The sequence below is a fragment of the Struthio camelus genome, chromosome 15, assembly GCF_040807025.1.
Source record: "Struthio camelus isolate bStrCam1 chromosome 15, bStrCam1.hap1, whole genome shotgun sequence".
Lineage (NCBI taxonomy): Eukaryota > Metazoa > Chordata > Aves > Struthioniformes > Struthionidae > Struthio > Struthio camelus.
Window position 1 is genome coordinate 1973800 of NC_090956.1, and position 20923 is coordinate 1994722.

Consider the following 20923-nt stretch of genomic DNA (forward strand, 5'->3'; position numbering starts at 1 on the left):
CAGGCCAGCAAGAACTCACCGACCATACAAATATTTTTTATTCCTTTATGACTTATAAACACTCAAAACACAACATACGCTTAGAGTTCCCAAACAGTCTTGCATCAGTTAGTTAGTAGCATCTCTGTTCTCTCCTTGCCTGCCACTTTCCACCTCCATGTGCTGACTGCATTTGTCTTCGGCTCTATTCCCTGGGCATTGCTGTTATCCATGATCCAAAAGTCACACTTCCCTTTTATTCATAAAGCAGGAGATAAAGTACTCACAGCATAGTCCAGCTTACACAGTTTCTCCCAGTATGGTAGTGTAGTGTCTGATGCCCATCTTGCCACAAGATGGGCTACGTAAGCCTATTAATTAGATGTGTGCATGCTCGCACAGAAAAGGCCCGCTTGTGACCTGTTGCAACAGCTGCGGGCCCAGGAGGAGCGGCTCTCGCTATGTGATTAGTGCAATAGGCAAAAACGCCCTCAGAGATGATGCCACCATGACAAGTCAACAATCTTTTGAAAAAGGGAAGATGATAAAGCATACTTCTCAGCAGATTTACTGGCTGTGCAGAGAGGGACAAGAGTTATCCCCAAGCAACTGGCAGAAATTCTAGGGCTGAACCTAAAAGCAAGGTTTGGCCTCTAGCTAAATCCTTGCAGAGTCAGCCCCAGTGGGTCAGACTGTCTTTATCACAAGTGATTCGTACACCTGTGCTCTCTACCCTATCGCGCCGCTCGCTGGCACCCACTGCCCTGCTTTGCATTCCTTTTGTTTGCAAAAAAAAAACAACATTTCTGCTGGATGAGGGAGGGCTTCGCTGCGAGTCTCTCAAAATGGAGAGCGGGTCTTAGAAATTTAAGCAACATATTTGGCAGGTCATTTTAGAGCCCAAATTAACTCTTACCAGAGGTGGCAGCAGAATAAGTCTGAGAGTGGGTAGGACTCAAGTGCCGAAAGGCACTGAGGCCTGGAGAGGAACCGAGATTTCAGGATACTTGGAAACAGTGACTGGATTTTTCAGTCCATTGTATTCAATCTCCAACAAAGGTGTCAGAATCCTGTAATTCCTGCCCCTTCCAACTCTGTGATGAAGTGCAGAACACCATACTGCCTTGATCTTTGTCTGCTCCCACCAAACACTGGTGTCAAAGGAGTCTGGAGAAAGGTTTCGCAAGCAAGTTGCCAGCAGAGAGGGAAGTCTTGAAATAGCTCAAGCCAAATAAGAACAAAACACAGAGTTGGTCCTCTCTTGGAGCATCTGCTAGGGATATAGTGTCCTTATTAGACATCAGTGGCAAGTCGAGACCGTGGTACAGTTCACTGACTAGTTCCCATGAAAGCAACACAGCCACACCGAGTTTGCCAAACCCTACTCATCTACATCCACATGGCCGCATGGAGTCAACATGCAGGGTAAAGAGCATGTGCTGCCTCATATGAGAGAGACACACTGACCGCACTGGGGTTTACACAAACTCTGTAAAGTCATCCACTGAGGAGATCAGCCGTTTCCTCTGCCCAGTCTCATAGGTTGCGGGAGGGTCTTGAGGTATTTGGGGAGGGGGCTTTGCTGGAGCAGATGGATGCATTTGCAGGGGGAGGCCAGGAGTCTGGTACTGGGTTTCTTCACGTAGCTAAAAGTCAAATGAGAACCGATGAGCTCAATGTTCTCCCCAAACTCTTTTCACTCTCCGTTTGGGCAGGGTAGGACACGTTCGTCAGGACAGCTTATCTTATAATCACTAGAACGGTGCAGAGCAGGTGCAAGTCTGTGCCCAGATATTAGGGTCCCCAACCTCCCTGTGGCTAAGGAAGCTGTTTGGAAGCTAGCAAGTCCATATCTACATCACTAGACTTGTCATTCCGACAGCAGCTGAATTCTAAACTTAATATGCATATTCACCCCCTGACTTATTCAGCAAATTATGACATCTGATTTTATTTTCCCTAGTTGCATTAAGACTGTGAGGTAGAGCACAGTTATAAACATTAAGGAAGCAGAAAAGAAAGCTTTATTTACCCGGTGTCTTAGCCTCTTGATATGACGTAGCCTTGCAATCCATTTGGATGGGTAGGTGTCAGTGGGGTTTGATCGACTATGATGAACTTGGGAAGCCATCTAATTTGGGAAAGGCAAGGAGAATGGGGGAAGAAGAGAGAAGGCACTGTAGCATAACTATGACAATAAAATTAATGGAACATTTCAGTACAGTTTGTCAGTCACCAAAACAAAGTTCTAAGTTACAACTGTTCATGTGCTAACTGTGACTCAAAGGTTACTAACAGCTCTATTCATTTCATTGGTCGACAGTGATGGATCAAGGTGCCAGCTGAAAGGCAGAAGGTCTCACGGAGCTCAGGGGTACTCACATTAGCGTGCAGGGCCATCTGACGTGCTACAAATGGCAGGTTCTTATCAGAGATGATCTTAGCAACACTTGTGTCTACGAGCCCCTCCATATCTTCATTTTAAAGAAAGAAGAGAAACTCTTGTAAAATACAGTTAAGAGAAGAACAAGCCAAATGTTGCCAGTAATTAAACGTACAAGTAATATACACGTGAGGATTTTCAGCACAGAATTTCCTAAGTTTCCGTCAAGCACTACAGCTCCATCTGTAACAAAACTTACACTGCAACTTAATACAACTGGCTCTTGAATTCTGGCTGCTTATCATAAAGGTTCGAGGAGAGCCTGCTGGGCACGTTTTCCCATAAAGCAAAGTGGGAGCTAGGAGCCCTTCAGAAGCCCCCATTTGGTAAGAGGGGGCTGTAAGAGGAAGGCAAATGCCCCTGCAAATCACCAAAACAGCACTGCCAAACTTAGCAAGGAGCCTTGACCAGTTTCCAAGGATCAGGTCCTGCAGTGCTGGGAAGGATAAGAGAGGCTGACTAGCCACAAGGATCTCTACCTCCTATCTCCAAAGGCATTTCCAAACAATTGTCGGAGGGACCTGCTGTACTCTGCTGACACTTTGTCTTAAGCTTGAAGGTAGTATGGGCGGTACAAAGGGAAGACGCCTCCTATCTTGGGGAAGACTGATGAATAAGACATCCTGAAATATAGAGCAGCAAACTGGTTTCAGAGAGTTTCTCCTGGAATTTTTTACTTTTGAAATAGAAAACCGCTCCGAAGTGAAGGCAGTTATTGCACGAATACAGGAAAGACTGAGAACAAATGCTGGAGTGATTCCTACCTTTCCGACACTGCAGCGTCACCAGGTTACAGTCATAGTCAAGTGGTGTGATGATAACGTGCACAAAGTTGAACTGACCCTAACGAGAAAACAACAAAAAACTGCAAGCCACATTTTACTGGCAACCATCATGACCCTTGTGAACGCCACATGCTAGCATTTGTGAATCCACTGAGGTAAATAACCTCCAATCGTGATCTCAACACTGCGTGCCAAGATAACAACAATTTTAAGTTTTACAAACAGCCAAACATCTGTTTTAAAACACACCCACAAGTAAAATCTTGTACCTTTATTGTCCCCAGTTTAAAGTCTTCTCCAGAATCATTGTAAATGATAGAAACAAAATCATTCCCAAGGTGCCTTTTCTTGTCACAGCGATATTTATCCAAATCCTTAGTCGGCATCAAAGTAGCAATGTGAAAAATGGCTGAAGAAGAAACAGAAAAACCCTTCAGACGGGCTGGGAAAGCAGTGCTGCTGTAGATCTGGGTAGAGACAAGAATAGGGCCCCTGTCTCATCAGTGGTCAGCACGTGGCTGACCGTGTCTCAAAGACAAAGTAATGCCAGCACCATAACCAAAAAATAAGTTGTGCTCTCTTGATAGGTCTGTCTTCATTTGTGAGAGCTGAACATGTCCTGGGCCTTCTGGATTGCTCTGCTTGGTACCTGGAGCACAGACCACAATAACCAAAGGGGACCCTTTGGAAACTCTGTACCTGCCAGTTTTTGTGTCCTGCCAGAATGGCCTTTCTCTAGCACCAGGCTCAGGTAAGTGCATTAAGGGTCTGGCTTTCAGCATGTGTCAGATTTATACTGGAATAAAAGTTCTAATCAAGCTACGGTAGCTGTCTATCTATTTATATAAAATGAACAGAAGAATGGAGGAGAAGTGCTTCTAGGTGCTTCTTCATGGCCACAGTAGCATGGTAAGCAGACTTTGCTTTGAAGATGAGTTAAATATCTGAAAAAGAAATTCCTATAACTGAGCTCTGCAGAGCACCAGGGCTACAGTAAGTAACCTGCAGCTGGCTCACTGAACCAGATTAAATAGCATGGTTTCAGTTCCAAGAGCAACTGGGATACAGAGAGCTATGTGAAAATTTTGAGAAGTTCATGATAGCCTGTTGGACCGTAGATGGTATCTGCACTGCTTAGTGCTACAGCATCTGGGTAACGCTGCAGTTCAACTAGTAACAACCATGGATAATGACAACCCTCCTACTTTCAACACGGTTCCCAAGTGAAACTTTTAGCAAATTTTTGACAGGAACACTACCCTCAGTTAACAGCTTTCATAGCAGCTCAAGAACGAACACCTTACTCTACAAATCTCTATGTATCACCAGATCAATCTTTGTACAAATTATTGTATGATAAGCAAGCAGACGATCTTTTTTTTTTTTTTTCCCCTCCATAAATAGGGCATGAAGGAATCTCCCCAAAGTTTTAACACACAACATACAGAGATATCAGAGAAAAATAGGAGAATAGAGCTCCAGGTCATCTTTACCATACCCCTGGGAAGGAAACAGTTTGTAGGACACAGGTCAGTCTTAAGATGAGCAGAAACTACTCTTCTACTTCCAGCTTCTGGAGACGTCTTACCTTGCATAATGTCATCATGCCAACAGTACGTGAACTGTCCGTCCTCCCCACACACATCCAGGCCACCAAGGTAAATTTTATCAGGCTGACAGTCTTTGAGTTCAATGAGCTTCCCTAACCCAGTCAGGAACTCTGTATAGCGATAGGATCCATGTTCATTTGAAAGAATAGCGATTTCATTGTTGCTCTAGGAAATAAAAACATAGGAGTTCCACAATGAAAGCTGAGTACTCAATCAGCTGGAGTGACTAGGTTCTTGCCTTCTAATATGGGCTTTGCGCAGGCCCCAGATCTGACAGGTAGAACAGCAAGACACTTTCTACTCAGATAGTCCCAGAGTTACTCTGAGTGCAGAACCTGTGCTTGCTGGGTTGGAGCTGAAGACTATTTACATAAGGCTCCACAGTTCCCAGATCCGGTCACATAAAAATGGAAAAACATCAAGACTTTCAAGAGCCCCCCAAAAATAAGAGAAACCTTTCTTACGTACCAAGATAATCACAGACAGTACTCAAAACTATCAGACATGGCACAAGCCATGAGGATGGCAAAGACTAGTCTTCTAGCATTCTGCTATGGCTTGAGGCACTGCTTTTCAGTGCAGGAAACTAAGGAAAAACAAGGCTACTATAAAAGCAGCACAAATCTCACAGCTGGAGTAGCGGAGCTTGGCCTTCTATTGAAATGTAACCATTAAACAATTAATGCATTTACACACAGCTCACCTGGCCTTCTCCAACATAGAGCACTGCAATCTTGTGTGTATCATAAGAAGGAATTTGATCCAGGAGCTGCACTGATCTTTCAAACGTCTGCAATCAAAACATTTGTCATATCTTTAAACAGTAATCATCTCCAGACACCCTCACCCCTCCCTACAGCCTCCTCAGGATAGTGACATGCCAGATACAGACTATGACAGTACAAAGTGTAAGCAAAGATTCCTGACCTTCACTAGTGTCTTTCTCGATGAACGTTGCCCTATTCTGTTCTACAAGAGCGCACGTGCATCAGTTCGGGGTACAGAGCAGTGCTATATGGCAACTATCACGCTTTTTTTCTTTTACACTTCAGATGAGATTAATCTGGCAAACTGCATGGATTAGATACATCCACCATAACAAAGTACAAACATCTCTTCATTTCAGCTCAGGCATGAAAAACTATCACGTCTCTTGCTCTGAAGAACACTTTCAGCATAGGGCATCATCTTATCCCACCCAGTCTCGCTGCTGCCTTGCCACCTGAACCAAAAGTGAAGGAAGACTTTACCAGTTGGCCTGCTGTGCTCAGTTCCATGAGCACACCCTCAGCATTACTCTTCAGGAAGTTCATCATTAATTTCTCATACTACTTGAAAAGCTCCCTGGCCATTCCCAATTACACTGATGGCTGACAGGTTTGTCTAGTGACATTCTGCCACCATCATCTACTGCTCAGTTTTCCTACAAAAACTCAAACCTCGTGAGCCATCCTGCCTTCCAGCTGGGATTCTTTAACAGCCCCAGCAAAATCGCCCAACATCTGAGAGATCTATTTTATACCCTTGGAGTTGGTCTCCATTGGTTCCAGAAGTAAAAACACCTCAGCTCTAAATCCAGAGCACGATAAAGCACTGTACAAGGAAAATTCAAAAGAAAAAGTGGGAGCTACCAGGATTAGGGTACAGAAAATTCCACCTCTGCAGCAGTCAGTAGGAATCACCTTTAAATTGCACCATCTGAGCTGGACATTCATTACTGTGATTTACGCTGGACAAATAACAATGATGTTACAAAAATTAACTAGAAGTATTAATTAAGATATCCTTGCCTACCTCATTTGGCAACAAAAGGGGCTTGTTGTTTTCATCTCCAAAGAATGGGGAGTGGTACAACTGTAAAAACACAAAGCTGGAGGTGGGGGGGGGGGGAGAGAGGGGGACAAGTCCTGTTACGATAAACATAAAGTCCATTCCAACCTGTTACATTATTATAAGAACATTATATAGAGAAGAAAAAGAGGAGAAATTACCGTCCTAGCAGAGTATTAGTCATCTTTCGAAGACGCTTTAAGTGCCTGGACTACCTACAGTTGAGTATGAACCCATGTCAAAATCAGCTGTTATCTCAAACAGCAGCAGCTGCACAAATTCCTTATCCAAAAGGTAATCTCTACAAAGGATGGAGGAGTGGGAAGGCACTCCTGCATCACAGTTATCTGGGGTATTTCTAGTCCAGAAGATAAATCATTTTACAGAGACTTGCATTTTACAAAATTAACCTGTCATCAATAAGAAGCTGTCTCATATCATAATTTTGGGCAATGCCAACATCTAATGCTCAAAAAGCAGCTATTATAGCCACTCATTTTTCCTTCTGCTTAGTATTTTGCACTTTGTATTTCTTGGACAGCAAGACTAGTAATTCATCTCACTCATAGCTGAATTAACTCTAGGTGACCTGTACTCAAGCCACAGATGTACATTTGGACTCCAAATTGGGAAAGAGTAGAATCATTAGAAAAATATTTACCTATTTCTTTCATTACTTAAGAGGCTCATTTCCTAAGACTGCAAAGTTAATTTGGTGGTAGTATGTTCAATGTGTCTATATTAGGACCCGAATTAAAGAGCTATTAGTCTTTCTTTTTAACCAGATACTGTTTTGTAAATCTTAAAAAACCAGCAGATTGCTTTGAGCAAATTCAGTTGTGGCTCCAGCAACTACAAGCTCACTACTTCTAGCTTCAGATTTGCCCCTCCACCCACCTTGGGTTTATTCCAGGTACTTTCTCAGCATTGGAGGCTGCTGTTCTGCTCTTGAAGGCATCTCTCTCAATCCTTTTGCCTCTCCTTGATGGGGCCGAGTCAGAGATGGTGTATCCTCTGGGCCGGTGCCCAGTGGGGGAGCGAGGTGAGGTGGCAGGTACACTGCCATCCAACCCACCTGACCCAGTTGCTCTGGCATCCTCCCCCTTGCCCAACCAACTGCCCAGCCCTTCCCCTTCCAGGTTCCCAGACTGAGATTTTGATTTCACTTCTGTGCTCAGCCTTCTTGTCACTTCTCTGCCATTTGCATCTTTGAGAACCTCCTGCAATGTCTGTAACTCGGGGGAAGAGCTCGACTTGCTGAGCGGCTGGGACGGCTGAAAGGAAAGCTCCTCCAGTGTTCGGCCATCCTCTGAAGGGAGGACTCTCCCGATGGGAATTCCACCCTCTACCAGGTCTTCTGATTTCAGAGATTTTTCCTCTTGGCTAGAGGTTGAGGAGGACTTAAAAGGGAAGAAACAAAGATGAACAGTTTTCCTAATAAGCAAAATAAAAGCTGACACAGCAGTATTTGAGACATCTCAGACACTTTGAGTGAAAGATGAGCAGAAGTCCCAAATACAAAGAAACGCACATCGAGGGCCCTGCATAAAACAAGTATTTACTGCTGCTGCTCTCTATGCAGTCCCTTATGAACCATCCCAACTCACAACCATAAATGGATGCGCATTTCAGTATCATTAGTGAATTCCTAAAGGGGATAACCAGGTGGGGGACTCAGCTGAGTACCGACTGTTCTCCAGTGTCTGAAGATGGGGCTGTAATACAAGACAAAATTGGCAGGCTGCTGTTTCTCCTTACCCTGCTGTAAGATTCTTGGGGTTTACCAAACCTTTCCTCGTTCAGGACTTGTTCAGGGCATGCAGCCTCAAAATCTTCACTCTCTGGAGACTCAGCTGGGGAATCCGTTTCCTTTAGCTCCATTTCGGACGGGCTCCCTTCCTCCAGCACTACCGCTGATTCTACCGAGACACAACGCAGAAGAACTCAAGTCTGCAAAGAGGCACAGAATGGTGGGACCCCATCCTTTCCTCTGAAGTACCAGCCTTTTCCCTATGGGATTTCAATGGAAGGCCATGTTGGATGTGTGGTCTAGTTCTGTGACCTCATGTCATGTCAGACTTGTTCCTGGTTTCCCTTTTGTATAGAATAACTGATCAACTTACCCTCATAGCAAAGGGCTGCATCTACTTTTGTCAAAATAAGTGCAGTTGCTTCCAATTGTTACTGATGAACAAGTAGGGGACAGAATGAAGAAAATGGGACCTTGTGCACATCAATAGTCAGTTATCAGGACAGACAGTAACTACAGAGAAGTAAGAAAATAAAAGACTGGCATTAAAAGTTCATTATTTTCCAGGCAACGAAGACATCAGTTCTATGCAAGTATGCAAAAGAATAAGTCTTCCTTTTATTGAAATGCAATGCTCCTGTGCCTTATAGCGGCCTAGAAGGAGATAAGGAAATACTACTAGGAGCCATTTACTTGCAGTTTGGCAGTTTTCCTAGTATGTCTCAGTAAGAGTAAAATAATTCAGCCCTGGACACATGAAAAGACAAGAGAGGGAGAGTAATACATGCACTGCAACAATACTGGGAAACCTGCACGTGGATCTGATCAGACAAATGGTTAATGAAACCACACTGACAAGAAAGCTCCTTGGAAGCCCTGCCTATGGTGGAGGAGGTTATCACAGCATATAACCTTGTCTCTACTCCAGGCAGTAACCCTGACCACAGGGATGAGTCTGACCAAAGGCTCTTCTGGGCCTTGCTTTTTTGTCCTGAGGAAAAGGCTGGAGAACAGGAGGCTTCCCGTTACGCACACAAGGGACTGGAAGACCAATCTGAAAGGCCAAGATTTGTTTTCCAAAGTAAAATAAATTAAAAAAATTAGCACACACACAAAATAAAAATAATCAGCAAAAAAAAAAAAATCACTAAAGCAGCTTTTCCTGGATTGATTTCAACTCGCAGGACCAAAGTTATTCCAAAGAAGCAATTAAGAGTTAGCATTGCACACACATACCTTCTAAAAAAAACGTGCTGATCTGGTTAGCTGTCCAAGCCAGAACACACCTGCATATACCCAGTGCTTCCAAGCTTCCCTAGCTCTTACACTACTGCCAAGATTGCTTTGTTTTTAAATAATGTGAGCACTCGCTAATTACACTGTAGGTGGGAACAGAATAATATGAGCAAAGAGGAGAAGTACAGAAAAAATATTTTATTGCAGCATCTTTGTGTTGCTTTAATAGGCCTGCGTCAACAAGAACCAGCAGTTAAGGATACCCTGCTGTTCTACAGAGAACTTTCCATTGAAGGAAAGAAGGGGGAAGGAAATTTCAACCCTCTCATTAAAATCACAAAGCACTGCAGATTATCAAAGCAATGCAGGTGCTGTGCTCATAAGGTATGCAATTTGACCTCCACGTAACTTATTTTAATGAAGCAGAGAAAGATTTTATGCTGCTATTGAGCCTCTAAAAAGCTACAATTTATCAGGTTTGCCCCTGAATTGTATTTCTTATTTTTTATTTAAAAAACTTGTAGCCAGCACCCACTGCAATGTCAAACGGCTTCTTGCACCAGGTTCTACGGACAGTTTTCCGTGGGCTGAGCAGCATGGGACTTTGTTTCAGGGAAGCTCTTCCTGTGGCATACTCTATGTTATTCTCTGAAGTGCGAGCTTTCAAAATTAGCATAACACAAAGCCAATTGTAAAATGAAGCTGAAAATAAATAATTCAATTAATCAAGACACTCAGACATTTTGATATGTCATTCAACACTGTGCCTCATTACTCAAAATCCACCCCAGCTAAAACAAAAGCTGCCTTAAGAAGTCGTCTGCACTTGCAAATGTTGGATCTGGCTTGGACTTCTTCATGCTAGTCAAGATCCCATTTGTTGAGAGTAATGAGACCGGGTACAGACAGGAGACATGAAAGGGGAAAATGAAGTATGAGGGATACAGTTTCTATGAATCAGAGGTGTTCTTCTATGGCAATACTTTTTTTTTTTTTTTTCCTTAAATATATATAAATATACCTGCCCAGGATATGCTCCTGTGCAACTTCCCTTGACAACTGGACTGGTACATGGAAGAGAAAGAGGCCACTGCAAAGGGAAATCAAGTGAGCAGCTACATCAAAAGGAAGGAGAGACTATATGAAAAAAAAATTAAAAAGCACAGAGTTTAAAATGTAACCAAGAACCTATTTAAAAATAAAAAAACAAAGGAAAGAACAAGCTGGGATAAGCTCGCTAGATGCCAAAGGGATACTTTCAGGGTAGAGGGTCTCAACATGAATAGGGAGGCATAAACACATTCAAACAACGCAGACTCAAACTGCTCCCTTGAAAAAAATGCATCTTTAGGTTTTAGAGCTAGAAAAGGGAGAAGCCCTAGTGATATTCTAGCACAAGCAGGAAACCAGTCTGAGCCTTTCCTGAGCTACATACTTCTGGCAAAAGATCATTTTTAAACACACAGAAAAGTGAAGAGTAGAAATACGGATAAAGATTCACACAGTTTTAGCCTCCAAAGAGGAATAGCAACATGTATTTGACAGTTTGATAGCAAAACTTCTTCAAAACATTAATTTGTCAGCCAGTTCCAACAACTCTATAGAAGAAGTTGCATTAACAAGAATATGGCTAACAACTTTCTCACTGACTGCCACAGGAGTGACATTCAAGTGGGTGCTTCTTTTAGCTAATCAACTAGTGTCTATATACCAGAAACTCTTAAGAGTGAATAAAATTGTTCACAAATAAGAATTTTTAAGTCATCATTTAATTTTGGTTTGAATTTCGTGTTTTACACATCCTGAAACCTTAAAACCATGTCCTTCCCAAAAGGCCTTAGCCAGGAGTGAGCTTCTGTTGTTTAAAGCAAGCGTGTTTACTGGATTTCCAAACAACCTACACCATTAATGTCACCTCCACAGAACAGCCTTTTCTGCTGCTGTCATCAGTCAGTTTTGCTAGCACTAGCAATACCAAGAGCCTCAGACAGTTTTTGATGTCGATGACTAGAGCTCTGAGCTGTGATTACGTACAAGGTTTACAAATTCCAGCTGTGGGCCAACACTAGGCCTCCCAATATGAACAACTCCTGCGGAAGTGAACTAGTGCTAATGTCACCAGGCACCAGAGTCAACATAGTGACAAGTCCAGGCCATTATTAAAATAAAGCCATCAAAAGCAACTCAAGTGATTCAAATGCATGAGTCTGAATGCCAAATAGTTCTTTTAAAGGTGAACACATCCACAGCAAGCAGGACTTGCATTCTGCTATCTCACCCTGTAAAGACAGTGGCAACTAACCGACCCTGACTGGTAAGGTTTGTATTAGGCCATTCTCCTAGGAACCTAGCGTTGTCAGTGGCCAACAAGCTTCTACGTTAAAGACATAAACGGAAACGGAAATGCTGCACAGGAAGATCCATCCACACGTGGGAAGCTCAGATCAGCCCCAAACAAGTGTGAAAGGGAAAACATCCATGGCTTTGTTCATTTTCCTCTGGGGAAAGTTTAGCATGACACACATTACTCCTCCAAAGAAGCTATTTTTTGTTTAAGGAAAAGAGATTATTTTTCTGATGGAACATCAGAAGCAAGGAGGAAGGGAATTTTTCACTGAACACTTCTCTCCTACGGAGAGCAGTTGATTTCCCTTCTCGTTACTACGTTATTCCTCATGCTTTACTATTCTAGAAGACCTGCAGTAACGCCAACAGACTGCAAATAGACTGGTGACAGCTACATTGGACACGCTGCTGGCCAGACATCTCTCACCTGTATTGGAACGCTGGAGAAGCGATGGTTTGGCTGTCCCAGTGGCCAAGCTGGAGGATGGGACAGAGAGGGATTTATAGAGAGCCGTTTCTCGGTGTTCCTTAAAACGCTCTGCAGCCATGAGCGCATTGGAGAGCTCTTGCAGGGGCATGTTGTTGATATCTGAAGAAAACGGACTGAGCGGGTTCTCCAGACTCATTAGCCAGCTTGTGTTACCTAGTAGAGACAATTAGGGAAGAGTGTTCAGTACTCCCACTCCAGAAAGTGTACAACCTGCAATGAAAAGCACAAATTGTTTTGGGTTTTGCAAGTAAAATCAAAACAGAGTAAGTTTTCGATTCTCCTGACACTTGGCAGATTGCTTGATTAATTTCCTATTTTTAGTGAGTAGCTCCCAGCACTCTATACCTCACATCAAGCTCTGCAAAAACCATCACTGGTAACTCATCACCACAGCAGACTCCCAAAAGGCATTCAAAACACTCACATATTTTAATTAATGATACTAGATCATTCCAGCTATTTTCTCATGAAGCAGCTTCCAGTTGAAATGGACAATTCCCGATTTATGTTTTGGAACACACTGTCCAGGAACTTTAACCTTCAGCATCTCTTGTTACTCTTTCCCTAACAGCAGATGCAACTAGGCAAATACTTTAGCTATAAGCCTAATTCATCCCCTAGGATGGGATGCTAAAACACAGCATAGACAGATTTCCAGGAAAGAACACAGGGCAGTGTAAAAACAGGAGGCACAAAGTAGGACTGATATCGTCTGCCTCTATTTCTGTAAAAGCACTTAATCTACAAATATCAGTCCTTACTTCAATCTTTTCACTGGTCTTTTTTTGCAGCTTTAAAACACTAAAAAATGTTTGCAAAGAATCAAGTAGAGGATGTATTAATTTCAAGAGGCAGAAGAGTCTATGCAGTAGAAGAGATTTGCACTAAATATAGATTTTTTTTCCTCTTCATCCGGCTCCAGTGTCTTCGCTAGCCAAAATTCTACTCCACACTCAGGTAAAGAATACCTGTGGGTCGGCGCACTAGGATTTCTGCCCAGCCCTGTGTCAGCAGAGGGACATATGCAGCTAAGTTTGCTTTTTCTTTTTGCAGAGGTGTCTGTGCAGCAGGATTTGTCTTCTCTGTTCGAGATGTAGGAGCAGGAGGACTCTGTATCCCTTGGGAAGCTGAGCCACTGGGGAAGTGGGAGGCTGAATTGTCTAAGGCACCAACACGTAAGGCATGACCACCTAGCAGGAGAAGCACAAAGCAGAAAGGAGAGCCATGTTTAGCTACCACTAAAAACACCTCAAAAATAGTAAGTCTTTGGAGCTCTTCTAGCGCCTGCGCTCAAAATATTAGGAACTTACAGGAACTTTGAATGTGTTTCTTTTAAACCATGAGGCTAGCTAAATACGGGTGATTCTCACTGCAAACGCTCACCACTTAAACAACTGCCAAAGCTTCCTACAAGGAGAAGCAAGCTTGAGAAGCACCTCCCGAGGCCAACAGCTGCTGCTACTTGCCCACTATTAAATACAAGATAGGCCCAGATTCTCAGATTAGTTGACACCTAAGTCAAGCCTACTACTCAGACCCAACAGCAGCTATAAGACTCCAGGATAGGAATTTACCAGACATGGATCTGACTCTGTTGCGAGAGCTTCTGCAAACCTGCTGCCCAGCTTGAGATTCTAGTTTTGCTGGAGCTTCTTTAGTTTGTCTGACTTGCAAAACAGGGTCTGAGCTGTGGAAAAAGAAGAAGGGAGATACTGAGAAAGCAATCAGTCATGCTGGACAAATATGACAGTCCTCTCTAGTTAAGAGGAAGGCCTAAAGAGATTTGGCATAACAGTGGTTTAACTGACTTTGCTAGGTGGGTATTTCTAGAAAAAGAAGCAAAGCATACCTTGATTCTGTGCTGCTTGGGAGCTCTCCGCAGTCTAGGCCAAGCAGGGACTTTGTCCCTGTTCCAACACTTGTAGTGATAGTCACTAGCTTGTTACCAACCAGCCATGTTTTTGTCCTTCCTCCAGCCAACAGAAACTCGCCCACAGGAGACCTAGAAACACATTTGTGGTGAACACAGCTCTCAGGCTGCAGAGTAGAGAGGCTATGCAGGCAACATTTTCTGTAACTATGTAGGAGATACTGCTTTCCTTCTTTTTCTGGTGTCTTTTAACTTAGACACCACCCCTCCCAATCAACGTACACATTATCCACAAGGATAAGGGATGAGCTGACTTTAGTATCAATACTGCTGAAACACTCCCGGACACGTGTTATAGAGCAGTATGGAAAGTAGCCTTGTTTGAGCTACAGGCCTCCTTCTGGGAGGGATTAGCAAGACAAGTAAATGCCCTTGATTTGATGCCAGCTGGCATGACACTCAGTTCTGTTGCAAAGAGGGTGATTATCCAGCAAGAAACTAGAGCAAACCACTACTCAGAGACAGCATGCCACTGGAGTCTACACAGTACATCTCCTTTTGGACAAGGCTGAGGCAAAGGCTGGTTGGCTGGTGGCTTCAATGGAGTTCTCTCATCTAACTTCTTATTTAGCTAATCCAGATTTTATCTGCAAGGAACAGCTGAAGAGCCTGGGTCTGCCAGAATCTCAGGTGTGTAACAGTAATTTTCTACTGACAAGGTGAAATGTGAACCTCAAACAAAAACATCTCTCCTATGGCCAGTGACTGACCCCTACCTCTTAGGCACTGCAGTGAAGTTTGAAAAGACGTATCGGGCCATCATATCCAGACAGGTCTCGGTGAGTTCCAGATGGAGATTTTTTAAATTATCATCAGCCTGAGCCATTGAATTTTCATCTGCAGAGCCCAGGCTTGAACTAGTGATGGATGTTTGTATCCGACTAGAAGAGAATGTTTCCAACTGACAGATCACATTGCAAAATGCTTGTCCCTGTCACCCAAAAGATAGTAAGATGCAAAGCAACCTGCAATACATGCATTTGCCAGAATAGAGAGAGGTAGCCAAACATTAAACCCAGAATATAGTCAAGATATTTTTGGATCACCGTCATATTGTGCTTTGTAGATTGTCACCGTAGAACGTACATTTTACCTCAAGAGATTGAGAAATACTTAAATGTCCTGACTATGCCAGACTAGTGATGTTGGGTGACTCATGGGCAACTGCACCAATCAAAGAGCAAGTGGCAGCACCATGCTTTGCATTTGCTAATCTACAGTGAGGGCAAGCGTTCCATGACATAAACAACCTGCAGAGTTTCCCAGGCAACATGTTGCCCATGAGCCATAAATTATAATGCTGTGGTTTGCTTTTTTCTCTGTTGCATCCTTCACATATTTTTATTTCCCCCCCCCCCCCCCAAACAAATTCAACTGGTAGGTAAAACTTAATTTAATTTGAAATAGAAAAAAAATTGCACTCTGAACAGTACATCCGCACAACAATAGAGAGCAATTCTGCCTTCAAACTAACTGAGTTAGGAATGCAATTTGAAACAATCAATTGCAATAGTTGGCTGGGCTGTAGCAATTTTACAAAGACGACTCCTTGTGCCATCGTAATACAAGCTAAGTTGAGGTATGGCCAAATTTTCACGGCATGGGAACTTCTTTGTCATGATTAAGGGTAGTTATCCCAACTTTTAGTTGCTACAATTTACATACAAATACGAGAGAAGAGAGTTAGTAATACATTAATAGGGACATTAGAGAATGAAGTGCCAGAAGTATATGCACAATCCAGTCACTTCAGTGTCATTCCCCCAAGTAAAATATAATCAAAAGTACAAATACAGGCAATACAATTCTACTAGCAGGAATTCTGATAGCAGGAAATATATTACCTTTAGATTAAAGCACAAATCTCCAAGTTCAGATTTTCAACTAACATGCTATAGACAGCAATTTAACGTTCAAGGGAAGAGATCTTAAGATATTTAAGAAACTAGCATAAATGTTCATCTTTCATGAGAGCAAATCAATGCCCATGATCAAAAGTTGTTTTCTTTTGTCATGAAAGCACTAGATTCGTGAGCTGAGCATACATTTCACCTTTCACTGCTCTGTAGAGATATAAGCTAAGGTTTCACAGTCAGTTACTTTAGTCTAAAATACTTCCGTTAGCTCCCTTTACCTCAAAGAACAAGTCCCATACTAGGGCTCAAACTATTTCTCAGTTTGGGAGGAGGGCTGGCACATAAGTTTGCAGAATATCAAGACCCTCCCATGTCAAGTCACTTCCTGGAAGGCCAAAGTTTTAGTGAGCTTTTAAACAAGGATTCTCATTTGTACAGAATGCAACCTTTTTCTTTTTTCTTTCCTTTTTTCTTTTTTTTTCTCCTTTGCACCATCTTTAGTTTGGAATGGAAATTTTTGTTGCTAGAGCATCAGAGAACAGGGCAAAGTAAACATACCCAACACAGAGTGTGATGTGATAATCCAACAGCTGGCACTGGGAAGCCATGGGATATCCATGATACTTTCCCAAAACCTAGACTGCGACTAAGACCAGATTTTCATAGCCTAATGAAGTCATGCAAGCATCCCACATGCAAATCCACCCTGTTTCCACCCACCCTTGCAGTAATATTTCCAAGTGCTGAGTTGCTCTTGGATTCTCCCCATTTAAAGTGCCTCTACCTGCGGACCACATGTTCAGACACACTGATGCTGCGGGATCGGAAGGCATCAACTGCAGAAGATTCTTTCAGCTCTTTCACTGGAGGAGAGTTATTCAAGCCTTGCTTTGCATTTTTGGCTAGTCTTAAACTACTAGGTGGAGAAGCACCAAGCCCCAAAAGAGGTCACAGGAAGGGAGGAAATCATTGTAGGGATGTAGGTTGAAAGGTCACAGGTCACAGGGTCAATATTGGGGGATCCCGGAGGGTGATATAAAATAAAACAAATGCCAAAAAAGGAAAACAAAAATTAAAACATACAAACAAGCAGAGCTGAAAGCATTAAAAAGACAAACCACATTTTGAAAACAAGATTTTAAACGTGCTACAAAACAAATGAAATTAGTACAAGTTAAAACAAAAACTGATTGAAATGACAGTTGGAATACTGCACTGTCTTAAATAAAGGCAAAAGCAAAAGCATCTGAATGCAAATTTGGCACGAATTTCTCAGGTCTGAGAAGTTTTGCGCATTTCAGCCACCTCTTGTGTTACTCTAACTCACCATTTCAGAACAGCTACAAATTGACTACTTCCATAGAGACCAGATCCCAAGATCCTAAAATGCCTTACCAACACTAGATAGCAGCACGTTCTTCCGAGAGACACAGGACTCTGTCAGGCCGTCTCTACACTGCTAGGCCTAGCCTGGACACAGGCTTACACCCTGAATCACAAACATCTGCACTGCTAAACCTCCCAGGGTCAGTCAGAGGTCCCCCTTAGCTCAGATCTTGGGACATGAGGGGAGATTCAGCCCTCCTGAAGGAGGCTGACCCTTCTTGCACTGTACGGATGAAACGGCAAGATGACAAATACCCTTTTGGCTGTTGCTGACTGCATGATGCTTTTCTGTCAATCTTATTTCAGGTGGCTTGAGGAAACCCATTTGACTTTCAACTGGAACAGAAACAAAGATAAGCTTTCACACTGTCAGGTGCCAATTACATGTGGGAGACAGCAATTAACATCGAAGAGACACTTTAATTAGTCACAGCGAGATACATGCCTGGCTGAGTACTAATTTGGACACACAGTTGGCCCACCATCTCATATCAGTGTACAAGAAATGCAAATACTTATTTAACCCCTCCGGCTCTTTCTAAACACGACTTATTGGCAGTTCTCCTTCAGCGAATGATTACACAGTTCAGATAGTCACTTGCAGGGATCAGAATTTATTTCCCCTTCTCCTCCCAGTGATCCTTGATAGATTACACTTTGGCCACAGCTGGAGATGTGACCACAGAGAGCAAAAGCCTATACTCCGAGATAATCATCTCCACCAACACCATGCCATTCGGAAACCTTCTTGATCTCTTGCAACACCCTTAGCTAGGGCACATAAATGCTTTTTTGAACTTAGAGAGTGAAAACTAAATAAGGGTTTCTCAAGCAAAGGAACAGATATCTGCTAGAAGCTGTTTCCTCTCTCACTTCACCACAATCTAAACTCAGATACACTTGAAGGCAGTGGCATCACTGCTGCTCTGGCACTTCAGCTGCTGCCTGAGTACAGCTTACAGTCCTTAACAGAGAATGCTATGGAAAGTGATCCAACAGTGTTAGCAAAAGCAATAGCCTTTAGATACAGTAGTATTCCAACCGGGTTGAATTAAATAGGTTCTGAAAAAAGATCAGCTGAAATTCTAACTTGAGAGACAAGTGGCAAAAGGCATCTCTTCCAAATTTCTGAATGAAAGCAGAGGAGATGGGATAGATGAAAACACAAAACAGGGTTTACAGCTATAGCACAAGGGCAAGGATGGTGTTTTTTCATTGCAAGGTACTCATTGAGCCTTGCAGTTAAAGTAGAGGCACTTTCCCCAGGGTTCAAATACCACTGTATGCTCACTGCACATAAACACTGAAGCAAGTTAAGTGAACCAATTTAGGTAAGCGCTGCAGGTAAAAGGATATTGGAGACCCCCTGAATGCTTTCCAAGCAACATTCTCCCATCTCTGCAAACATTACTTTGACGCCCTGCTGGCAAGGTACATTCTTATTTCTAAGGACATCAAGGCTTCGCATTGAACTGACATACTGGTTTCAAAATTCCATCCAGGATCAGGCAATCCAGATATACAGATATCCCCCTGCCCCCTTCCCCGTACACTGACTTGATAGATAACACTATGGAAAAACACAGCATTGGCTCACTCAATGTTGCTAATCATAACCCACGTTGCTAATCATAACAATTTCTCTGACAATCATTTGAATACTCATTACAGGTGAGTATTACAGGTGAGTACAGGTGATTAAAAGGAGTTAACACTATCAATATGAAGGTAGCCATTCCCTTCTCTCTTACTTCAGGTAGCACTGTACTGACACACATCAACCTGAAAGAACTTATTTCAAAAATAAATAAATAGATAAAATAACAAGCCCCACACCTTACCATAAAAGGTAATATAACAGCCAGGGATACCCTCATATGCACTCTGACACTGTCGGCTTAATTTGATTCCAGTTTCTTGCCAGCCTACGTGTGTCTTTCACCAATCAATTCCCTGACCTAAAGAGGTTTACTTTGCTTGCTTAAATGCACTGTCAGATTTTTGGATAACTAAACCCAGCCTCCTTCAGAAAAACACAAGAAAGGGTGTGAGTACTAGAACAGGGAACACATGACCCTACTGGAGCCAAATACAACTTACCTTTTCGGCCTCTCATTCAGGCTTGTACTACGAGCCCTGAAACTGTCCTTCTCTGGCGTGTCATCAAAGGAGAGGAGGACATTTGAGCGCAAACCCTGCCGATTCAGACAAAGAGACAATGGTTTGAATGATTAGGACTCACAGCTGAAAAACTGCAGTCATGGGCCAATGCCCAAGAACTCACATTTGGTTTGGAAAAAGATGTTGACAAGAAAAGAAGAAACTTTCGGGTTTCTGACAGAACCTTTATACTGCTCAATCAGTTTTCAAGTTGTCATTTTTATTATGCATTGTTAGATTCAGTAGTATCCATTACCTTTGTAATATAAGGGACAAAGTCCTTCCGGAAGGGAAGTCGACACCGAATGAACCACATAGCTATCACGTGATGGGCGAGGCAAACAATGTACTGGTTAAACCTAAAACAGCAGAAAGATCTCCACAGAGTTTAATGCCGCAATTTGAAGACCTCCTATTCCAGGATTGAACAGAGGGATTTTTCTGCCAGGGAAATACAACTGTTAGTTTACACAAGCTTAAAGAAAAAAACCTCAGAGTTCAGTTTAAACAGATATTTTCTCCAAGGTGAACATGGCCCTCCTTTAGCAAAAGCCTGAAGATAGCAGGATGAGCAACATCCCATAAATAACCTTGACCCAAGCACTACAAAAGAAAGCATGTCTCATTCACTTCATTTTACAACTGAGGAAGAAGAGAACAAAATTAAGAAGTATATTTGGCTATGAACTTACTTGGAAGGGTTTGTGTATGGAAGGGAGATGGCAAACACGCTAGCATACTGCTCTGCTGCAAAGTTCCTGTAAAGGTGAGGCAGTCTCGCCAGAGCTGGAACCGGTCAAGGAGAACAAACAAATAACAACAAAAGAAACGGGTTAAGTCTGAAGGTAAGCTATTCGCTACACAACTCAGTTTAGTCTCAATTGTTTTGTTTCTTCTAAATCATCAGCCGACATGAAAGTTGACATCATGCTGTAATTCCATGATCACACTATTTAAGTTACAAGCAGCAAGGCAGGGAGAACAGCTTCATATATGCCGTAACTGTATGACTGCATTGCACAAAGCATGCCTCTTTTTTTTTTTTCCATTGTGTGCAACTGCCTTTAGTAGAGAAAACAGTAACAAACAAGATGATCAAACTTTTACATCTTGATAATTGTG

The 20923-nt window shown here is 42.7% G+C and overlaps 1 protein-coding gene across 9 annotated transcripts in view; it reads right to left on the reverse strand.

The window, feature by feature from the left end:
* Positions 1 to 20: 20 nt before the first annotated feature.
* Positions 21 to 20923, reverse strand: part of TSC2 (TSC complex subunit 2) — a 37927-nt gene continuing 17024 nt past the window's right edge. For 2 of the 9 annotated variants that reach the window (XM_068908199.1, XM_068908190.1), the window contains exons 24-43: positions 20494 to 20587; positions 20058 to 20160; positions 19742 to 19836; positions 17040 to 17171; positions 15116 to 15280; positions 14319 to 14471; positions 14044 to 14156; positions 13438 to 13659; positions 12407 to 12622; positions 10655 to 10723; positions 8406 to 8566; positions 7545 to 8047; positions 6612 to 6687; positions 5521 to 5607; positions 4796 to 4982; positions 3477 to 3616; positions 3187 to 3265; positions 2362 to 2453; positions 2012 to 2110; positions 21 to 1625 (exon numbers count right to left, since the gene is read on the reverse strand). In XM_068908199.1, the coding sequence (XP_068764300.1) occupies positions 1458 to 1625; positions 2012 to 2110; positions 2362 to 2453; positions 3187 to 3265; positions 3477 to 3616; positions 4796 to 4982; positions 5521 to 5607; positions 6612 to 6687; positions 7545 to 8047; positions 8406 to 8566; positions 10655 to 10723; positions 12407 to 12622; positions 13438 to 13659; positions 14044 to 14156; positions 14319 to 14471; positions 15116 to 15280; positions 17040 to 17171; positions 19742 to 19836; positions 20058 to 20160; positions 20494 to 20587 (2954 nt within the window). In that variant the 3' untranslated portion in view covers positions 21 to 1457. Of the gene's footprint in view, positions 1626 to 2011; positions 2111 to 2361; positions 2454 to 2867; positions 3046 to 3186; positions 3266 to 3476; positions 3617 to 4795; positions 4983 to 5520; positions 5608 to 6611; positions 6688 to 7544; positions 8048 to 8405; positions 8567 to 10654; positions 10724 to 12406; positions 12623 to 13437; positions 13660 to 14043; positions 14157 to 14318; positions 14472 to 15115; positions 15281 to 17039; positions 17172 to 19741; positions 19837 to 20057; positions 20161 to 20493; positions 20588 to 20923 lie in introns of those variants that run through there. The other 7 variants (XM_068908191.1, XM_068908194.1, XM_068908193.1 and 4 more) reach the window with 7 other exon arrangements.